General features: G+C 35.3%; 1 protein-coding gene across 1 annotated transcript in view; it reads left to right on the plus strand.

Annotated features, from left to right (window-relative positions):
- The window catches only part of LOC111139361 (dachshund family transcription factor 2), a gene marked incomplete at its 3' end in the record, with an annotated part of 862,916 nt that overhangs the window by 364,468 nt on the left and 474,059 nt on the right, over window positions 1–24,389 (plus strand). The window contains exon 3 of the mRNA XM_022491621.1: window positions 23,127–23,239. Within this exon, the coding sequence (XP_022347329.1) occupies window positions 23,127–23,239 (113 nt within the window). The remainder of the gene's footprint in view (window positions 1–23,126; window positions 23,240–24,389) is intronic.

Below are 24,389 nucleotides of genomic sequence, written 5' to 3' on the forward strand. Positions count from 1 at the left end.
ACCAGCCAGCTCCTTTGTCCCTGGAGAGGGGAGTTGGTATTCACTGTTGTCAGCAAAGTCCTCCCAGAAGAGCAAATAATTTCCCCTCCATGTTGTAGGTGTTTTTCAGATCACTGTTTTCACACTGTATGTGTCTAGGTTGCTTGCTTTATCTTCTATCCCAGTCAGATCTACTAAGTTTTAAAACTCAAAACTTTAGGGATCTGGTAGTGGGGATCTATACTGGTCTTCTCTAGGTAGGGTCTCACTACACCACAGTTGATGCAGGTTTGACCCAGAAGGGTGGTTGCACCAGACTTCAGGAATGTGGGGTTTGGAGCAAAGCACACTAAAGAGCCAGTATCCAGGTTAGCTCCCCTCAGGAGGTGTCTCTCCACCTGCTGAGGGGCAAAGGGTGAGGGAGGGAAATGGCATCCTTCAGCTACCTTGTCCCTGGAGAGGCAATGCCACCTCTCTCAGATGCAGTCTAAGAAGGGGGAACCATCTCTCCCAGTGCATCTCAGGTTATCCACAGATTGCACACTCTATCCCCAGGTTACCTGCTTGCCTTCCCTACAGGAACAATGCGATGCCTCAGGGTTTTACACCAGCCATGCCATGGACCTCTAAAACTATAGTTTTTGAGCCCTGATGGCTGCAAATACAAAAATCAACTCTTCTCATTTTTGCAGTTGATGGCTTTGGGGATGTGTTTTCCTTGTGTGATCCCCTGTGCATTTCTTTCTTTCTTTTGCCTCTCTTTGTGACCAAGGGCCCCCTCCCTTTAATAGCATGTATGATCCCTTTCTTTCCCAAACCATATCTCTGCATTCCTATCTTTCAAAATGTGGCTTCCTTTCTCCTTCTAATTGCACAGTTTGTTCTATCAGCCCTTAGATCGATTTCTTAGGTGTTCAGAATGATTTGACAATTATCTAGCTGTGTTCTAGGGACAAGGCAAGCCTAGGGTCCTCCTAGGACTCCACCACCTTAGCTCCTCAGTGGACTTTTAAAATAGAGTTGTGACCATCTTTTGTAGACATAAGCAGGTCCTTTCAATCAATGCATGTGTGGATTCATTAGCATGATTACATGTGACTGGATTTGGAGGATTAGAGTTACATCTATTAGCCAAAATGCCTACATAAAACACCTTGAAATCAGCCTAGATATCAAATATAAACTCCGTATAGAAGCAAATTGAGTTTCTTAATATGTCTTATGCACTCATTTGATAGGAATCCTTAGAATAATTCCACAAGAAAATATAATGGTAACCTAAAATGTGAAGTTTAATCAGCCAGTCTATCTTCTGGCTATTTGATGTGTACAATGTCTTTTACTCCAGATGTTTTCACTTGTGTGGACATAATCATTGTACGGAACAAGCTCTTTAGCAGGGCGACTGAGTTTCTCATCACTCATGTAGGTACTTTTTTCCAATACAGGTGCTACTTAAGAACATTACAGCTGTAGGGGCGCCTGGGTGGCTCAGTGGGTTAAAGCCTCTGCCTTCGGCTCAGGTCATGATCCCAGGGTCCTGGGATCGAGCCCCACATCGGGCTCTCTGCTCAGCAGGGAGCCTGCTTTCTCCTCTCTCTCTCTCTGCCTGCCTCTCTGCCTACTTGTGATCTCTGTCTGTCAAATAAACAAATAAAATCTTTAAAAAAAGAGAACATTACAGCTGTATAGGAAGGGAAGTTTTAAAGGATCCTAATTTATTTACAAAACAACTTCTGTATACAATGATGTTATTAAGAGTGGTCATAATCAATATTCAAGTAATTTATACAAAAATATAAAATATTTTATTGAAGAAAATATTTGCTTCTATATGAAAAAATAAAGTTTTATTTTGGTAGCAAGCATTTCCAAAGGAAACAAATGGTTTCGTCACTGTGGCCAAAATAAATGTTTTCTTTAAGGCTGTTAAGGCAGTCAAATGTTCTCACAGCAATTTCAAAATGTTTCCACACTTTATTTTCACAGAAAGAGTGTCTCTCCTTCTCACCCATCTCCCTATGGAAATATTTTGAGAATGTATTTTGACCATGAAAACAGTGAAAACATTTTGAAAATGTCTTTATAAGTGTTAAAATGATGCCCTCAAAATTTAAAAAAGATTAAATAGAAATGATAGTGTGGTGCAGTTGAAAGAACACTAGAAGAAATAGAAATAGATTTTAGCCTTGACTTTATAGCTTACTTGTCGAGTGACTTTTAACTGATCATCTCACCCCTCTTGGCTTTCAGTTTATTAATCTACAAGATGAGAAAGTTTTACTAAATGTCATATAATCTACCTTTTGCATTTCAGTAAAATATAAATTGAATACATGTGTCTTTAAACATCAAAATGATGACCCATATTCTATTTTTATTTTTCTAATAGCAAATTATCTTACTTTTTTATTTTATTTGAATAAAAAGAAACAAAACAATCATGTTATTTTAACCTGAATTAAATATTGCCAGGTATGTGTACTGTATCCTCTAGCAACTATGGATGTATTCAAACTTTTTCTGCTACAACACAATCATCTCTAAAACAAGTTTAAATAATTTCCCTCTTTGCTTCAGTTTCACAGACTGTGCAAGTAAAAATATATTTATCTTGAGTTTAGTTTTATAATGAGGGAAAAAATGAATATAAACACTAAGTGAACCATAAGTAGTGTTTTTTTCCCCCCTTACTGTCATCTGTGGCTCAAAACTTTAGACTGCTATGGAGTTTTAAGGAGTTTTACTTAAACATAATGGCCTTTATAATATTAATGCAATAGATAGTCTAAGAGTATGAGCTGGAGAATTTCATCAGTTCCTAGAGACCTTTTCATTTGGACTTTAGAGTGAGACTAAGATGGGAGCATCTTCATTACCTTGATGAATGATCTGTCTAAAGCAAGGCCCCAAAGTCAAACTCTGGTCATAATTCTTGGAGGTCTATTTTGTGCCATTTGACTTAGAAAGCTATAAGATGCTTTCAGCCCGTTAGTGTGACCTAAACAGAGAGAGTGCTGGCCCTGCTCTAGCCTGACCATAGCTGCTGATTTCTGCCCAGTTCTGAATGGCAGTGAAACCCATATGGGTTCAAGTGAGCAAATAATATAATAACATTACAGGAAGACATTACTGTGATATTTTGAATACATGAATAAAGGTTTTAGCAAATGAAGAAAGGTATAAAGGAGTAGAATTTTTTATTTGTTTATTTTTAAGAACTGCTCTTGATTTGTGATTGGTACTAAATTAGATGTTTTCCTCTCTGGATCAACTTTTAAAACTTACAAATAGTTAATGAATGCCTACTAAAAGCCCAACACTTTTTTAAAGCATCAATGATATATGTAAGTAAGTATAAAGATGCAGTCAATTAAAAAAATAACAAATATGTTTAAGAAAATAACACATCATATAAATTTTAAATTGGAGAGCTACATGAGATCATCAGTCTAGCATATAAGAAATGTCACAATGAAGATGCGTGGAATGAAGTAAGTGTTATAACAGAGCTGTGATTGGTACCTGACTCCTATTGTTGACATCTTCTAATCAATATGTTTAATTTCGTCTTTTTTCTGATATAAACCATTATGCATATTTCTTTTCTGTCTCTGAATTACTAGTGATACCTTTATCTGTATTCATTTTATTGCACCTTTTCTGGTAACTATTCTTTCATTTTATGCCAATGAAATAAGATTTAGAAAACAAAAGCATCATTTGATGCACCAATATTTATAGATGTAAGAATATATATTCTAGACCAGTATAGTCGCAAGGAAATATGTAGGCCACGAATGTGATCCCTATGTGTAATTTTCATTTTATCCCCTTTTTATAAAAAATATCTATTTTTTTAAAATTTCTTTTCAGTGTTCCAGAATTCATTGTTTATGCACCACACCCAGTGCTCCATGCAATATGTGCCCTCCATAATACGCACCACCAGACTCACCCATCCTCCCACCCCTGCCCCTCCAAAACCCTCAGATTGTTTTTCAGAGTCCACAGTCTCTCATGGTTCATCTCCCCCTCCAATCTCCCCCAACTCTCTTCTCCTCTCCATCTCCCCATGTCCTCCGTGTTATTTCTTATGCTCCAGAAATAAGCAAAACCATATGATAATTGACTCTCTCTGCTTGACTTATTTCACTCAGCATAATCTCTTCCAGTCCTGTCCATGTTGATACAATATTTACTTGTTTTAGAGTGACAGTGAGCAATCAAGAGAGGGTAGGGGTGTGGGGGGTTGGGTGGGCCTGGTGGTGGGTATTATGGAAGGCATGTATTGCATGGAGCACTGGGTGAGGTGCATAAACAATGAATTTTGGAACACACACAAAGAAAATAAAATTAATTTAAAAACAAGAGAGAGAGTGTGTGTGCACAAGTTGGGGGAGGGAAAGGAACTCCACACTGAGCATGGACACTGATGCAGGGCTTGATCCCATGACCCCTGAGATCATGACCCCAACCAAAACCAACAGTCTGATGCTTAACAGATTAAGCCATCCAGGCATCCCTAATTTTATGATTTCCAGTGGCAACATTTAAAAAGAAAAAGAAGTAGGTGAAAATAATTTTAGCAATATGTTTTATTGACCCTAGCATATACAAAGTAATATCACTGCAATGCTTAATATATAAAATATTAATGATATACTTAGCATCATTATTTTTGTATCAAAATTTCAAAATCCCAACATCTCAGTTTGGATTCACCACATTTCAAGTGCTCAACAGCCACGTGGGGCTGGTGGTTACCTTAGCTGCACAGCTCTAGACTTACATAGGCAAATAGTAGTTCAAGCTGTGTGACATCATGTAAGTTATTTAACGACTTTGCTTCATGTTTATTTTTTGGAAAATGGGGCAATAATAGTACCTATTTCATAAAATTGGGAATAAATGGAGTGAATTTGTATAAAGATTCAAACAATGCTTGGCAAATATGTTTTCAATGTTTGAAAAGATTCTTGATTATTGTCATTGTTGTATACTACATAATATTTTAAAATAAGGCATATTTTGATGTATAGACTTTCATATTTTAGTTATAACTATTATTATAGTAAAAGTTAATTTTATTAAATTTAAATGGAAGAAATAAAATGCTTAACAAAGTTAAAATTATCGTAAACTATTTTTTTAAAACCTAAGTCCATCTTTATTACACAAGCAAAAGTGAGTGACCATAGTTCTAGCATATGACTGAACAATGACATCGCAAATATATTTGCATTACAGGTAAATGATTTACAATAACATAGATACCTAAGTTCCTGGTATAGACATGGCATGTTCATGTTTTGGAAATGCTTTTTATTTCTGCACATCACATCATCTATACTTTTCAACATGGGACTATAACATGCTGTGAACCATTCCTCAGAATTTATCCTGCTTAGGAAACTAGCAGTTACTTACCAGTCATCTTTGACTTTATGTTTTTACTTTTTTTTAAAGATTTTATTTATTTATTTGACAGACAGAGATCACAAGTAGGCAAAGAGGCAGGCAGAGAGAGAGGAAGGGAAGCAGGCTTCCTGCTGAGAAGAGAGCCCGATGTGGGGCTGGATCCCAGGACCCTGGGATCATGACCTGGGCCGAAGGCAGAGGCTTTAAACCCACTGAGCCACCCAGATGCCTTTTACTTTGTTTTTTTAATTTAAGTAAGAATCATACCTATTTTATAGTTATGAATTGCTATAAATTTTTATGAATTATAGCAAATTATAAAGATAGCCTAAACACTTTTAATTATGTGTGAATATTTTCTCTTTAGTACTTGAATGTTTAATTTTTGCCCATGTCAGAATTTCTCTCAAGTGTATGATTTTAGATTCTGAAATATTTAAATCAATTAATTCTTGGGGTGCCTGGGTGTTTCAGTCAGTTGAGCCTTCAGTTCAGGTCATGATCCCAGAATCTTGGGATTCAGCCCCACATCAGGCTCCCTGTTCAGTGAGGAATTTACTTCTCACTATCCCTCTGCCTGCCACTCTGCCTACTTGTGGCCTCTCGCTTTCTGTTAAATAAATAAATAAAATCTTGAAAAAAATTAATTCTTGCTTTTGTCACTCTGAAAGCAATTCTGATTTATGTATTTCTTATAAATATTTGTCTCTGGTTATAGAAGCTGATAATCTGTTTTGTGTTTCTTTGATGATACACGATTAGCTTTAAAAATTGAATAACATTTTAGGGGCACCTGGGTGGCTCAGTGGATTAAACCCTCTGCCTTTGGCTCAGGTCATGATCTCAGGGTCCTGGGATCAAGCCCCACATCGGGCTCTCTGCTCAGCGGGGAGCCTGCATCCCTTCCTCTCTCTCACTGCCTACCTCTCTGCCTGTTTGTGATCTCCGTCTGTCAAATGAATAAATAAAATCTTAAAAATAAATAAATAAATAAAAATTGAATAACATTTTAAATGTTTGCATGATATAAAAAATCTTATTTAGTAACATTGTGCATTAACTATCAGGATACACATAGGCAGCTTACTTCTTTTGCTTTTTTAAAAAAGATGTTTTTATTTTGGGGGGGGAGAGAGAAAGGGATAGAGAGAGGGCATATGAGAAGAGAGAGGGGCAGAGGAAGAGGGAGAAGGAGAGAATCCCAAGCAGACTCCCTGCTGAGCATAGAGCCCAACGCAAGGCTCAAACCCAGAACCCCAAGATCATGACCTCAGCTGAAATCAAGAGTCAGATGCTTAACTGACCGAGCCACCTAGGTGCCCCACAGCTTATTTCTTTTGAAATATCCTACCCAGATTATTAAAAAAAAATTTTTGAATTTGAAATAGCTAATCTTAACTGGAATTAAGGACATTGTTGCTCATAAAGTTATTTGTTCTGTGTGCTGAACATTTACTCCATTCGCTTTTGTGGGTAGTTAATGTACAGAAGAAAATTATTGATAATGTAGGAAGTTCAAAAGAAAAAATCAAGACTCCAAATGGGTGGGAGTTACTATTGAGTTCTCTATAAGCCATCTTAACTGGTATCTCTGCCCATAAAAAGACAGGAAAAATAGACCTGTATGGAGGTAAGTGAAGGTTCTATGTTATTATCACAAAGATCTTATAATATTAAACATAAAGAATAGAATTCATTTAAACTGGCATCTTCATCTTCAAATATAGAGCCCAGGGAAATTAGGTGATTTGCTCAAGATTGGAGTGATAATAATGGCAGTTCCAAATCTGATTCATGCCCCTATACTCATTTTCATGGCTACTAAATGTGAGGAAAACAGCTTTCCATATGTTTTGGTACATAGATATGTTTCCTATACTTAAGGTACTTTATAATGCCTTCATGATTTTTCATTGCAGATATAATGGTTTTATCTTCAATTGTATAAAAAATGAAAATGCAAACTTCAAATGAATTACTTGATTTAGAAAACATGACATCAATGCTTTCCCTTCAGACAGCTGTGTGCTGGTAAATGTTTAACAACTGGCTGGAGGTTAGCATGGGAGTAGAGCCCTGATTTGTAGTATTTGCTGATTTCTACCATGGCCTATTTCGAACTACCAACATGAGATCTTCAATGAGAAATTAGGAATTAACACACACAATTGATGCTCATAAGCTAGTACATGTTAGTTCAAGCACATCACTGCTTTCAAAGCACACATGACAGACGGGGGATCTAATTCAGGGTCTTTTTATCTCGCTTAGGTCCTTATTTTCAGTTTATGTACATATATATACATACACATACAGGCAAGACTCTTGGATTTCATGTTTTTGTCTATATTCTCTTTAAACCCAATATTCATTGCTTTGGTAACAGATAATATTTCTCCATATATTCAAAGTATTGCTTTGAGTTACAGATGCTTATTCACAGGAGGTTGTAAACCTTAACATTAATCAGCACCTTTCAGGAGGAGAAAAACAACAACTAAAGAAATCCCCAACAATACAAGCAGCAAGACTTGGGCAAAATCCCAATGTCTTTGATTTTGACTTGAGGTCCTAAATAATATGACATACTTCCTTTAGGAACATCCTTTATTCCTATCTCATACTCCAGCTTACTCCTTTAAGGAATGAAATCGTTTTTAAAAATGTGTTTAAAGCAGAAATCTTGAAAAATAAACCATAAACTTCCAGTGTAATGTTTCAGCAGAGAATGGAAATATCTTGTATTCATTGAAATTTATCTGAAATACAATTTACTTAGATTTTCTGTAGTACTCTTAGAGGTGATTAACCACCAATTTTAGAGCACCAACAATTGCACTGTTAATTGTAATTAGCAAAAGGGAAACACCTGTAATGTGGAGGAAGCCACTCCAAGATTAGACTACACATTCAGGCTGTAACAAAAGACAAATTAAATGAGCATACTATTTATCTTCCAGGAAAATATAGTTGCTGAATAACAATTCAAGATAGCTCCAACTCATGGGAAGTAGAAGCAGTTAGTAACCTTTTGCATGTGTATTTCATTGCTGGCTTTTTACCAATAAATTCCATTGAGGAATGTTTGTGCATTTTCCTTTTCTTTCAGCACAAAGGAAAATGTTTGTGCATTTTCCTTTTCTTTCAGCACAAAGGCAGGCTGGTTGTGCTTGGGACACTTAGACTATCACACCTTCAGTTTACTATGTCATGCTTTGCACATGATGTATTACCTTTCACTCCAAATATTGATTTGCCACCTTCACCAAATTCTCTTCTTCATTGGCCTTCCTGTATTTAAATGGAGATTATTTTAAATGATTTTAAACACTTTTCCTTTCCTCCCACTTTCACATTTATAATTATTCTTTTACAAAAGGACAAAATGTGTATAATGATTATTCTTGGCAACAGGCCCAAGGCAAAACCCTGTTGTATGTAATGTGTAAATTATAATGTATGCAGTTGTAAAGATTGGTTTGTGAAATGCTCGTGTTACTGCAGGAATTTAAAGAAAGCTGCCAGAGAGTTTGTACTCTCTAGTGGCTAATATTCACTGAAAATCATCTCAAATATTTTATATCTGAAGGGTTAATGAATAGTTGAAGTTAAACAGAACCACTAACTTTCTGGAAGGCAAGGAGATAAAGGATACAATAGCTGCTCAGCAGGAGTTTAGGGAAATTCAAAACCTCTTCCTCTTTTACTATTACTTGATGCTTATTTGGAATGATTAATTTTCCTGTGGCTTAATGTGAATTGGGGATTAAATAGAGACTGTGTTACCTTGCTGAACTTGCTTCCCCAGTTTTTAAGCTAAACTTGTGGATGGTTTTTCTAACCAAGTGCATTTGAAACAGAATCAATCTTGTCATTTAAATAGGAAACTAAGGAAAAACATTTTATCAGTTTTTGTTCTGCCACTTTTCAAAAAGTTTCCTTTCTAAATTTAGATTGCAAAAATATTCAGTATGCAGCTCTCTTGTTGCACTAATTAGTAACCTTGCCAACTGCTAATTTTGATATTTTAATCCAGTTCTGGGAGAGTTCAGGAGAAAAATCAATGTATTTAGATCTTATTTCTACCTCCAAAGTTTCAAAGGAAACTCACAAAAATGCTTAAATGGCATGGTACAAAGTACTCTGGCAAAAAATTATTTAAATTATTAAAAATAATTCTCTTATCCCTCCTTCCATCACTTCCTTTTTCCTTCTTTCCTTCCTTCCTTCCCTCCTAGTTGATGTTTACTTTGTACCAAGAACTATGTTAGAAAAAAACATGTGATACATATACAATAAGATACAGTCTCCATCAACAAGAAATTTAGAGTCTAGACAAGTAACTATAGTTTTTTACTTCTAAGTTTTTACAGTAGGCAGAGTGGGACAAACTGCTCACTTAACTATGGTGCTGAGATGAATTTAATTTACATTCCTGTGATACCTAAAAGGAGGAAATTGCTGTACACTTACAGGAAATGTCTTGCTGCTCTGATAATGGAAGGAGTGTTAGATTGAGGGTCATCAATAATAGCTCTTTCCAGAGGTGGATATTACATTCTCTGTATGCCCCATTGATGGGGTTAAATTGCCAAAAGTGTTTAAGAACTTTAATCTTCCATGATTTTGACCTTGAAATTATTTTTTTTCTCAAAAAGGTGAAATAATTAGCAAGTTTTTACTGCTTAGGATAGTCTTTCAATTGTATTTAGCAATTAATAATGGGAGCATGTTAGTTGAATGTATCTTAGAAAAAGTTATCAGTGATGAAAAACATTCAATTTTAGGGTAGAAATGTTTATTTCTATCTAAGTTCTCCTGCCTTGAAGAGGTATTATTTAACAGCATATTTGTTATTGTTTAGGTCTGTTAAGCCAGAAAATAGCATTTCCTCAAAACATAGCATAAATAACACCCAGAAAGTCCAAAGACAATGAGTACATACACTGTGAGATTATTTCACAGAATGTATTTTCTAGTAAAATAATTATAATAATATTAATATAAGAGTAATGGACTAGATAAAGGCATGATACAAAGAAAAAGCAAAAACACAGAATAAACACATACGCATTTCTTATTTATAAATACAATTCCCTCATCCAAATGCTGAAAAGGTTTTTAAATTTCTTACTCCCTTTCCCTCCCTGTATGTGGGGATACATTTTATGATATCAAGTATTAAACAGTGAACATTAGAGTTAGTATATGTTCATTTTCTCACAGTAAAACTATGGTTCTCCACATTGAGTGTAGCAGTACATTTTCTAACCTTGAACTGTGCTGTGGTTTAGCCCTCCAGAATGTGTCCATAAAAGCCTATCCTATTCTTAAAGGCCTGTACAATATTTAAATCTAAAGATAACATAGAGATAAGCTTGTTTCTGGACTGACTGATTTTTCTACTGTCTGTCCTGATTATTTTTCTACTGTCAATGTTTTGTGTATGGAATAAGCTTTGTTTAATTCAAGAACATGAAGTATGATTTGAATTTTTTTCCTCTGACACTAGGAGTTAAAGCAGAAGCAAACAAACAAACAAAACAGCAACTGCAGCAGTAGGATAAATCCTTGCTTCAAAGAAAATGTAAGAAGAAAGGCAGACTTTTTGAGGTTCCTCCTTCTGTAGGCTTGGTTTCCTCATCCTCAAACCACACTGCCAGTTCTATCTCTTGCTGGGAACTCCTCCTGCTTCCCACTGTTCCCAACTCCTTTATAACAAAGAAGATGGATCTTTGAATTACAATCTGCTGATTGGCATCCTGTTGTTGGGAAATGGAAATGAATGTATTGTATTTCATAATAAAAATGCCTCCTACCCATCCTTGAAAAGACATGCACAATGAATTGAGGCCCCCTGTGGAACAGGCCTGTGTTGACTTCCCACTTCTCCTTTCCTCTGCTTCCTACTGCGATCATTAAGTTATCCTTAAGTGGTGACTCTGGCCACACACATGGCTGTCTGTGGCCTGACTTAGGGTCTGTGCACGACTAAGGTTGGGAAAGTGGCCATCTATGGCCAGAATAGGGAACTCTGTCTATGATCAGGATTGGCAGGGTGTTTAGTTCACAACTAAATTTCAATATTAAGTCTAGGACTGGGATTAGGGTTTAGGTTGTCGTGAAGTCCTATCAGGGGGAGAAAAGGAAAAAAAAGTAACCTTTAGGGTATTGACAGTTGAATTATAATAAAAAGGATCTACCTCAAGGAAAAAATTAAAAAGGATTGCCCTTTTTGCAACCTTGTCTTGTTGCTAGTAGGAACTATAGGATTAACTCCTCATCAGTAGTATCAAAGAGATCCTCACCTGAAATGGAGACTCACATTACTTCTAGGTGTTATTAATTTCATTTTCTTCAGAAAGTGGTAAAACATTCTAGTGGGAATCAAATGTACTTACGAACGAATATTAAAAAGCATACTGTCAGTTATGCAAATTACATTGACTTACTTTTTTTCTATGGTTAAAGACATAAGTTATGAATATGGAGGAAAATACCATGATTTTAGGAGAAGTTTCTCTCTTATAGGGAAGAGGGGAATCTAGAGGGAAATAGGAAAATAATCTTTGCCAGCTCTAAGATTTGGCAATTTTGTTTACTTGAAGACAGTGAGGTAAAAGGATATTTTTGAGGAGTTAAATAATGTGATAATGTTTTTGACTTAGAACAGCTTAAAAAAAGGATAAAATGGCTTCAGGGATATTCCTATTAAAACATTATCAAAGTAATTGTATGATGTAACACACCACTACTTATAAAATAAGAATCTATTTATATTGGAAAATTCTGCTCAAAGAAGTTCACACATTGGCTGTTTCTTTTCCCTTCTTGCACATTATTTAATTATGGAAGATTTTAGAGAAAATAATTTCTAATTCCTCTTAATTCCTTGAATCAAATCATTTCAGAACACATTTAGCAGATGATGAATCTGAAGCATAGAGAGGTTGAGTTTCTCAGAGTCACAAACTGATTTCACAGTACATTGCTGGCCTATCAAATTGTGCTGCCTTGTGGAAACCATGATTTAGGGAGAAAAATGACTTTTTGGAAAAGTATGTTTTTCTGTAACCAGGCAGCTGTGTCTCAAGATTTACTTGTTGCATTTGAATCTATCCAAATTTACTTGACTTCAAAATGAAAGTGAGGGAGGGCAGAGAACATTATGAGACCATCTAGTTAGTCATAAACATGTCCACTGCCATGGCAAACTTAAAATTCTCCATTCCCATTTATTAAAATCTAGCAACTTATTCATAATCATGCCGCAATCTACAACAAAAAAAATTAGAATTGAGTTCTCTATTTCCTAGTGAACTGATCTATTCTTTCTTTGATGAAAATTGTCATTATTTCAAAACAGTAAAGAGATGTGGGGCAAAGTTTTTTGTGGTGAGAAGAAATGCCTAAAAAATGTTTTCCTGTCAAAGTAAGGGATGGGAAAGGGAAAATAATGAGAATGAAATCTATGTGTGTCTAAACATGTATTTCAGTTGCCTTAAGAATACTTAGAATTGTGAAATTAAAATATAAAGCTTGAACTCTAGAATTAATGCTTTAGTAGTAAGGACTTCTTGGGATGTAAATTAAGTATGTGGTAGGAGATGGTTGGGAGAGTTGGTAATTTTTTTGTACTAACATTCAGATGAGAATTCTACTTTTCTAATATGTAAATGACAGAGTGTATCTGTTTGGATAGAATATTTTTGACATTCAAAATGATTACCATGGAAATTTTAAGTATTAATAACTGCAAGAAGAGTAACAATACTCCTTATATTTGTATAGCACCTTAAAAATTTGTGGTAAAATACATTTTAGTACAGTATTAACCATTTTAAGTGTACAATGAAGTAATGTTAGCTATATTCACATTGTTGTCAACAGATTTGTAGAACTTTTCTTTTTTTTTAAGATTTTTATTTATTTATTTGACAGACAGAGATCAAAAGTAGGCAGAGAGGCAGGCAGAGAGAGAGAGAGAGAGAGGAGGAAGCAGGCTCCCTGCTGAGCAGAGAGCCCAACGTGGGCCTTGATACCAAGACCCTGAGATCATGACCTGAGCCGAAGGCAGAGGCTTTAACCCACTGAGCCACCCCAGTTCCCATTTAGAACTTTTTCATGTTGCAAAACAGAAACTCTATACCTATCGAATAACTCCCCATTCCCCACCTCCCACCCCTTCCCTGGCCCCAGGAAAACACCTTTCTACTTTCTATTTTCATAAGTTTACTACTATATTTACCTCATATAAGTAGAATTATACAATATTTTTCTTTTTGTGACTGCCTTATTTCTCGTAGCATAACGTCCTCAAGGATCATCCATATTGCACAATCAGAATTTTCTTCAAGTTGTACAGCACTTTTAACTTTCCAAACCAGTATTCATATATATTGACCAATTACACATAACTATCAGGTGAGGATAATACTATGACATTATGCACACATTTTGTTCTTTTTTTTGGGTAATTTTCCATAGAATCAATCCAGAAACTTAATGTAACTTAAAATATAAGCTAAAATATACAGATGAGAAAGAGGAAAACTATGCATACTTTGAAGTTAATGAATTATCTGAATTAGACCAGAAATATAACATGGTTCTAATGATCAGATTCATATTTAGTTTACATCTCTAATCCTAAAGTGAGAAAGCACATCTAGAATAGTCATGTAATTTGCTTGAGATCACTTGTCTCAATAATGGCAGAACTGGTGAACTAGTTTTCTGTTGTATAACCAATTGCCTCAAATTTAGCAACTCAAAACAACATTAATTTATTATCTCACAGTTCTATATATCAGAAGTCTAGAGACTGAGTGGGTTCTTAGAGTGTTGGAAGGTTGAAATCAAGGGCTGATAGGCTGGGCTCTTAATCTGGAAGATTTTGGTAAGAATCTATTCACATTGAAGTTTTTGGCAGAATGTAGTTCAATTGTAGGATTTGCATGCCTATTTTCTTGCTGACTGTCAGCCCAGGATTGCTCTTGGCTTCTAGAAACTACATGCATTCCTCGATACATGGCTTTTTTTATCCTCAAACCAGCAATGGTATGTTCTGGGACTTCCTTTCTGTTTTTAAAGGATTGGATCCATCTAGATAATCTCTTTGATTAAATCAAGTCACCTGGTTAGTTATCTTAATCACATGTGCAAAATCCCTCTTGCCATGTAATTGTAATGTATGAAAAATACATTCACAGTTCTGGTGATTTTGCCTAGAAGTCTCTCAGGATGGAGGAGAATTTTAGAATTCTTCCTACCACAACTGGAATTAGAACTCAGATTTAACTTCTAGTGCTTTCCACTGCAAAACACTGAATATTTAAGATTGTTTACATTATTATTTTGTATGATTTGTTAATACTTATTCATGCAAAATTAAAAAAAATAAATCAGCAAAAAAAACAAAACCAAACAAACACAAAAACCCCTGGCACTTTTGTTTATCAATTGAATGTGTACTTCCAGGCTATATCCCTAACTGTAGAGACTAATGCAATCAGGTTAATAGTGATTGCATTCCTAAAGGTCTTGCTCAACTTCCTAAGCTCTCCTGAGTTGTGATATTAAGGTCATGTTCCTCTATTTTCTGACTGACATTCAAATTTGAAATGTTAACTACTGAGATCATTGTAGGATTATACACAGACTGTGACAATAACCAATGAGACTTCATTTGCAAGACATAAAAAACCAGTATTTTGGCTATTTGGAACAGGTTCTCTAAGGTTGGCACTAAAGTGCCCTTTGTGTTAACCATTTAAAAATACCTATAAATGATGATACAAAGTAAAAGTCAGTGGCCTTTCAGAAAAGCAGCCGCAGTTACAGCAGGTTATACTGAAGCTTTCCTAAGGCAGTGGAACTTAAAGCATGTCTCCAAGAAACTGATACCTTGAAAATGTTTCACAGTTCAAGGGTTCTAGGGTCAAATACTATATTTAGCAGGCAGTGAAACAACTCTTCCAGTTGGAATAGAAGACTCATTTAAGAAGTAATTAGAGAAAGGGAAGAAATATATATTTGAGGAGATTGCCTGGCTTAGGCATTTAGACTTTGTTTTATATGTGGTCTGGAAGTATTGAAGGTTCTAGAGCAAAAGATGACATAATTAAAGGGATGTTTCACCAAATTTCACAGGATAGTTTACAAGGAATGAATTATAACAATGAAGTGAACCATTAAAAATAACCTGGGCATGAAGTGATGAGGGCCTAAATTAGGGAGTTAGCAATAGATGGAGATGGAAATCTGCAACATATATTGCAATGGAGCAAAGATATTGGAGACTGAAAACTAAGGGAGAAGAAGAGGGAGGATCAACAATTTTTTAAGATGTATTTATTCACTTATTTTTCAGAGAGAGAGAGCAGAAGCAGGGAAAGCTGCAGGCAGAACAAACAGAGCAGGCAGAGGGAGAAGCAGACTCCCTGCTGAGCAAGGAGCCCAATGCAGGACTTGATTCCAGGACCCCGGGATCATGACCTGAGTTGAAGGAAGATGCTTAACTGACTGAGTCTCCTGGGTGTCTTGAGGGAAGATCAAAATTGCCCTCAAGTTTGTAGTTTCAGCAATCAATAGGAGAGCATGCCTGTACTAATGACAAGAGAAGGGAGGATTGGAGAGTGGGATTTGGGGAGACATATGTTGAATTTGAAATACTAGCAGAATATATCCAAATATGAATGTTAACTTCTTATCCATTCTCTTAATATCAAAGGTTTTGCACAGTGATATACTTTTTGAATTCAACAATGCCTTTCCTTAGGAAAAAAAGTATTTGACAGTGATATGATACACTTTAGAAGGGGAAATGTTTATTTAATTTGATTTACTCTAAGATTTACTAAGGTATATTGATTCCACTGAAGTTAATAGAAATTACACAAGTGGAACAAAAGGAAGCCACTAAGAATTGAAGCCATATGCCAACATTTCTGTTATATAGTCTTTATTAATTATACTAAAATCTTTATTAGAATTCACTTAATTTATGACAAAAATTAAACTTGTTTAAAGGTGCTAAAAACCAGGCCTGGGGCACATTTAATTTAAATAGAGAACAGAGTCAGGTAAATGAAGTATAAAATAGCTTCACAGTCATACTTTCTATCAAGTGAGTAGTCAACCCTTAAATTGTCTATTACATCAGATTTCTTTTTTTACTGAAGGAAAAACAGAAACTCAGCATTAGCAAGGGAATTAAAGATTATAATTTAAGATAATAGATATAAATAATTCAATTAATCACAATTATAAGATAAATGCATAAACAGATTGATCTACATGATCCCCAATATTGTAATATTTGACCCACTAACAAGTGGAGGTTTTCTTCTTCCCTTGAACACCCTTATGTTAAAGATAATTTCCATAACTTCCCTAACTCTAATGGAGTGCTGGTGATGATGAGTTTAATGTATACAAATTTGAGTTTTGGATTGCCTATAAGAACTGAAAAAGGTATACCTAAGAAAAATGTATACCTAAAGAGGTATACCTAAGACTAAAAAAAAAACAAACAAACAACTGAAAAAAAGAGTAAATGATAATGGAATATAAGCGGTCTTGCTTCTGGTTGGTGGTTTTTTTTTTTGTTGTTGTTGTTGTTGTTCTTTGTATTGATAGCTCCTAGAGAAATGATGAGCCACACTTTAAGTTCCTATCAACCAAGGGCCGATTGATGCCCAGCTTAACATAAGGACCATTTTATGAGAGTTACCATAGTGACCAGGTTCTAGTTATCAACTTGAACAATTTTATATATGATTAATGTTAATTGCCCATTTTTCATGGATGACTTTATCCCACTTGCTGAATTGGTTGCTGCTGCCTTTGATCTGGTGGGGAATACAATCCAGTACAATAGTTAGACGAATTATCAGTTTGCCAACACTGAGAGAAGATGGATTCTGGTTGCTGTGAGGTCAGAGTTTGTTTCTCTTCATAAACACTGAAAGGTCAGGTAGAGTTTAACTACCACCGGCATCCTTGAAATGTAATAAATGTCAGTCCTAAGAGATTATTATTAATCCATGATGCAATTAAAAGTTTTACTGTTCTGGCAAAAAGATTCTTATTTAATTTGAAAAGCACATTGAAAATCAGAGGAGTACTCTCATATCTTCAGCAATTTGCTCAGTTTGTCACAGAATGTTACAAGTATTTCTTTAAAAGTAGTAAGCCAAGCTCTCATTGGAAAGGATGACATGACTTGTGATTCCTCACTAAATCATATACTGACTATATGTTTGGTATTAAATATCCTATAGTCTCGTGTCACTACTAATTTATTAATAAGACTTTTATTCTTTGAAAAACAAAATCACCTTACTCTGTTGCTTATTCCTTGATTCATATACAAATGGCTGCTAACATGAGGGAAAAATAACTCCAACAGTGAAACTGCAAAATCTTAATGAACAAAGTATTAGTTACATTATCTATTACACCATGGAACAGATATATCTTGGATATATCTTACTGATACCAGAAGACCTGTTGAATTTCCCTCTTAGGAAACCATCAAGTCTATGAAGTTTATAAACTGTGAGTAATGCTCTGATGGTAATCCACTTCAAGTGCATAAATATGAAATAGTGCAGATAAATATTTCGAGTTGGTTTATCTTTTATCTCAGGAAGCTGACTTATTTCTTCTAAAGAAGTTTACAGAATAAAGGGGGAAATACATATCAGGATAAATTATCTTAAAGAATGACCTGGACTGAAAGAAAATCTTGATTTTTTTATATAATTTCCCTACAAACCACTCATTAATTAGGTGTAATCTAATGTTGACTCTATAATCTGAAGCTCTTAAAGATTTAGCTGAGTTATTTAGTAAAAGCTTTGCTTTATTGGGTTGTGTGCCTTGTACCTTAACTTTTGTTTATGGTGTTCATGGGTGATACAACCACTGAGTCATTTGGGTGGGAAATTTTTTTAAAGCTGTTTTATTTTACAGAGTGCAAATAACTTTGTAATTAAACAGAAAACAAATATTTGCCAACAAGCAATTATCATTCAATCAAAGAGTAATTACATGGTTATTTGTTCCCTGTAAAATAAAGCATTACTGAAATCAGTAACACAGTCAATATTTCAGCAGAGATAGGATGCTGCAATGATGGACCTTTCAGCCTATGCTGATTAAATTGTCATCCAAATAACAATTTTCTCGTTATTTGTTATTTGTTTATTTGTCTTGATTAATATGTAAATATCTGCCTGATGCTAATTAAACTCTTAAAGATAAGAAGTATAAGAGGATCATGTGTTATGAATGATTTTTTCCAACTTTGTACAGTGTCCTCCATAGTCTTGCATCATGTTAGGCTTGTGTTCTTTGAAAAGAAATGCAGCATTAAGGAGGGCACGAGATGTGATGAGCCCTGGGTGTTATATGCAACTGATGAATTACTGATCACTACATTGGAAACTAATGATGTACTGTATGTCAGCTAAATGAATTTAAATTTAAAAAAATACAGGAACTTGTGCTAGGAGTGCTAGGAGTTTCTTACTAGAGAGGATCATTAGGACTAAAGATAAAAATAAAACCAACTTTTTTTTTAACAAAACTATCTTCTATTAATATGGAAATTTATTGATTATAAGGCGGTTTTAGAAATTTGATTCTAATTAATTTATTCTAGGGGTCCAAGTATTCTTTCCAAGAATAGAAACAAAGGCATCTGAATGTGATGTTTGCTCACTGATAAATTTAAGTTTGGATATAAACTAAAGAGTTAATCAAAATTTTAAACAACAGGTCAGAAACACATCTCTATCACTAGATCATAAACTCCTCAAAAATAGAAGCTGTTCTAGGTATTCACATTATATCAATAAACAGACCAAAACTGCTGCCTTTGTCAAGCTTCCATTTTAATCTCTATAATCCTTATATATAATACCATGCCAGACAAACAGTGGTTGGGTACCTAAAGCATGCTTGTTTACTGAATGATAAAGTGTTTATTGGATGATTGAATAAGTGATATTGTCACTGCATATGCATAACTCCAGGGACCTTTAGTCCTTAAGTGGTTCTTGAAGTGGTATTAAGTGACATCTACCCTTCTTTAACCTTGTACATAGTGACATCTAACCTTCTTTAATCTTGTACATAGATTCAAGTGGATCATATTTTGAAGCTCCTATAATTATTGTGGAGTCCAAGACTTAAAAACAGTATCTGATGATTAAATGATGCAACCAGTTTGCTATTCATGTAGTCAGGGAGAATAGAGCAATTTAAGGATATTTGGAAACTGTAGCAACAGTGAAATATATCTCATTAACTGAGTAATTAACCATTTACTGAGCCCTGATGTGTGTAGATACCATTAGAATTGCTCAGGATGCAGTGACAAACCCAGAGATATATACAACCTTCTCAGAGCACACATTCTTGCTGGGAAGACTCAATTAATCATACCAACCAACCAACTGAAAAAGATGTTAGGATGGAGGATATGGTCCTATTGGTTTATAACATATGTGGTAAATACTACCAAGCCATTTATAACATAAGCCATGAATTTTCCAATATAGATCTGATGGTGGGAAATTTTACCAATTTTTTTTTTCAAATCTTGGAATTTAAGGTAGAACCACCTGAGAAACCTTTAATGCCTCTCAAACCTGAGTCAGCTAATTAGAAAATAGCTACTTCAAATTGTGAGCTTACCTAGAAATTTGGAACAAATTTAGTTAAACCTTTAAGGTTTCAATGTCCACTGTCAACAACTGGCTCATTATATGGAAATAGAAGGAACATCAAGCTGCCTAACTCGGGATTCAGTCTGAAAGTGATGGTGAGTATGAAGACAGTGCTGAAATGTTCACATTGGAAAAAGTACAAAGTAATAGGGTAGACTTGAATAAAGTTAGTAGGCTTCTTTTCTGTCAAATGAAAAGACAAAGAACCACTTAGTATACAGGTTTGGTGATGATTATTTAACTTCTAATGACTGGATATACATTGATGAACATTGTTCAATAATCTTGGGATCCTTTAGGGCATTGGAAGTAAATAGCTCTTCTCTTATCTCTTCCTTAAAAGTGGAAGCCATAAAACAAGCTAAGGGCAAACAGGATAACAATACTGAATTAAATAAAATAAGTTATGGCTCAGAATCAAGTACAAAGAAGGAGGGGAGAGTCAGTTTATAAAATTGAAACATTGAATGAGAAAAACAGAATCTTTCATGCTAGACTGATATACAATATTGATGTACAATGAAAGAAAATAACACCAGCACAGTGTGTGAAAAATGAATTGGGCAATGGTATCTCTGTGTAAGATTTCTAGAAATAGTCTTCATTTAAAAAGCTGTGTTTGTCTTACATTGATGGAGCACTTTGCTACTGTAAAATTGATAAAGTAAGGTTTAACTTAAACTTTTTTTTGTGAACCAAAAGTCATTTTTGGAAATGTTCTCTATCTGAGTCTTATAGTTTTATGTGGCTTGGGTTATTTAAAACAGTGGTTTAGTATTTTGTCAAAAACCCTATTATTCGGGGCACCTGGGTGGCTCAGTGGGTTAAAGCCTCTGCCTTCGGCTCAGGTCATGATCCCAGGGTCCTGGGATCGAGCCCCACGTCGGGCTCTCTGCTCCACAGGGAGCCTGCTTTCTCCTCTCTCTCTCTCTGCCTGCCTCTCTGCCTACTTGTGATCTCTATCTGTCAAGTAAATGAATAAAATCTTTAAAAAACAAAACAAAAAAAACCCTATTATTCAGCTTTTAAACTGCATTTTTACAAAAAGCAATGGAAATATCTTGGGGAACTTTAGAAAGTAATATATGAGACATACTGGATGACTTGAGAAAAACTTGATGATAATGTTCAATGACTTAAGTTTCTCCATTGTGGTGACAGTGTCCAAATGATACAAATAATACAGTCAGTACACTGACTGCATTAAAGTCATGGAAGCCAGATACTGACTTTCTACTTTATGGATTAACAATTGTAACTGCAATTCCTGAGCTGCTCATACTATGGTGAAGAATGTGCAAATGGAATTTGCTATAAGTTTAGCCTCAACTCATCAGGTTAATGCTATAAGTTTAGCCTCAACTCATCAGTTAAAAACACTAATAAATCTGTGAGAAAAAACAGCCTACATAGCAAACATGGCAGGTTTTGTTAGTACAGGCACTCCAGGGGAGTGCACTGCTGATGTAAGGACCTATTTTATATTTTTATTTTAGCCAGAGGCTTCCATTCAGGTTAAACAATAACTTTGTTGTTTAACCCTTAAACTGTCCCTGCTCCCCTTCCCCCAGGGGACTTAAAAACAAGTCCCGGAAACCAGCTCCAGGTGTGGAGGCCAAGAAAAACAAGGCTGTACCCACCTGGAATCTAGCCCTGACATAAGTACAGCCATCTTGGCAAAGCAAAAGCTGGCACCTTGCACTGTAAGAGTGGGTTAGCATAAGAATGGCCATCCTGAAGGCCGGGAAGCCATTTTACTGAGCGTCCCTAACTGGCAGACACGGCGTGCGAGACTTGAGATAAGAGGAACTAGCTAAAACCTGAAAAAACAACTTAATCATATACCACCAGGGTGGTTAGGTGGTGACGCCAAAGGGACCAGATGTTAATGAAAAACAAATAGTTAACTTGCAGAGATCACAATCCTGCAAGATAGGAGTCTCCCTTGGTTTACAAATGTCCTGGTGATTTACAACAAAGAAGCTGTCTTCTCAATAGCCCAATTTCCAGGGACAAATGGCTCAGTTCCTTGAGGCCTGATGTCACCCTCCCCACCATAAAACTGAAGGAGGCTGAGGCGGAGGGAAATGTAAATAAAGTTAAATTTCTTCTAAATCTAAATCTCACCTAACCGCCAGGGTGATGTCAGGGTGGCGAAAAGCTAAACAAAGTTAAACTATCAAAGTGTGGTGCAAGAGATGGCTATAGCTATGAAAAAAGTGCCTTGAAAATGCTATATAAACCCTTGGCTTTGAGAACTCGGGGTCCTTGTTGAAACCCGCTGCGCCAGGCGGATACTTGGACCCCAGCTAGCTGGAAATAAACCTTGCTGTGTGACTTGCATTATCGAGAGTGTTCTCTGTCTAATTGAGGGATGGTTGACTCTGTACCCTAACACTGGTTATATAGCCTGGTTTAAAAATAGGTAGATTTTTAAAAAATCTACTGAGAGTGGGAGCCCTTTTTTCCTGGTGGTCTCCTGGCAGCTGTGGAAATGCTAAAAAAAAAAAAAAGAATAATAATAAAAAATCACATCTTATTCTCCATCTCTTAGCTCTTTACCTCTTTACCTCTCTGTGCAGAGAATCATTTCCCATTCTATACAATCTGAATTCTGTGAGTCACTATCTCAGGTCTCAGTAGCATGTATTAATACTTGGGATCAAATGTAGCTTTAAGGACAGGGGATAACTTTGGGTTTCCCAAACAAGTAATCTGTATTGCAAAGTGCTGCCTTGAAAATGTAATCTAAAATAAAATTAATCTTTTATGGTTTAAATGTTTGCCATAACTATGTTGGGAAATTTAGTAGAAAGGAAGGTATTGGTCTTCTGGTACTCAATGAAAATAGTCTTTAAAATAAAATTCTATCATTTGGTAATTAAAGTTGAGGAAGCAAATACTGCAACTGATGATATTTCCAAAAGGAGCATGTTTTTAACCTAATCTTTGTTTTTGTCTGTTTTTGTTTTTTTTTCTTTCCAACAGTTCCAGGCCTGGCAGGCCTCCTAAGCGTTCTTTGGGAGTGTTGCAGGACAATGCTCACCTTCTGCCCCATTCAGTCCCCAGCCTTTTATCACCAGGGCTTATCACTCCGACAGGTAATAAAACCCATCTGATGATCAGCCTTGTCTGTTCATGCTGCCCAGCATTAGAAATAAACTAATATTGATCTAATTGCCTTGTCCTTCAGAGCCTTTCAAGCTGTACTAGAGGTTACATTATTGAATTTTTAAAGTATTCTTGAAAACAGTTTTGTTACTCTAGTGACTCAAATCAAGTGGACATGATTCTTTAAAAAATTGTCATTTCCTTGCAAGAAATCATTTTCAAGGCCATATTGTATGTATATTTTTGTACGCTGGGGGCAGGGATGAGGGGCGCTAAACAAACCAGCTTTGTCTCAAAACCTTCTATAGAATACAGAGCATCTACTTAGTTATATGTCTCAGTAATGTATATTTTTCTTTCTTTTCAAGGGTTTTAAACATTTGTGTATCTTGTCCAGTTTTAATCTAGGTTAAAAAGCAGAAAGAGGATGTACCCTTGGTAGAAAAGCCTTATGATTAGAAAAGAAGAATGTCCAAATGGTCATTGTCTTAAATAATAATTCAGTATTTATCTACATTGTGATAAACAGTGCTCCCCTAAAAATACTGGTTTTATACGTTAGCACTGAACTTTTTAATTCTCTACAAAAAAAATTAAAAGTGCATGAAATGATTAAAAAAAGCTTACTATTTCTCTAACTGAAATTTAAAAATTATTACAGTTACTACATGGTAGAAAATGAAAAGGAATTTAATGACAATGAGATCTTTATACCTTTATCCTTACAAAATTTTATAAAGCACCCGCTGTATTGAGATTTTATGTCTAAAGTAATGAAAAATTATATGAGTAGTAGTCTTTGTCAACAGTAGAAGTAGAGAGAAGGACATATAAACTAATAATTGCACTAAAATGTGATAGAGACTATAATAAAATTACATACCAGTTGCTCTAAGATCACAGAGATGGGAACAACTAAGTCAGTTTGGTAAGTTGGGTAATACACAGAGAGATGGAAACTTTGGATCTATGTTTTGTAGACTGAATGTTGAACAGGAGGGGAAACAGTGAAAAACATTCTAGGCATAGAGAAAACTACAGGCAGATAAACTCTCATGAGAAAGCCTAGTGTGTTAGGGGGAATACCAAGTAAGCCTAGTGTGTTAGGGGTAGTAACAATTAAGCTGAAGAGACTACAGT

The sequence above is a fragment of the Enhydra lutris genome, unplaced genomic scaffold (genome assembly GCF_002288905.1).
Source record: "Enhydra lutris kenyoni isolate GAN:26980312 unplaced genomic scaffold, ASM228890v2 scaffoldscaffold102, whole genome shotgun sequence".
Classification (NCBI taxonomy): domain Eukaryota; kingdom Metazoa; phylum Chordata; class Mammalia; order Carnivora; family Mustelidae; genus Enhydra; species Enhydra lutris.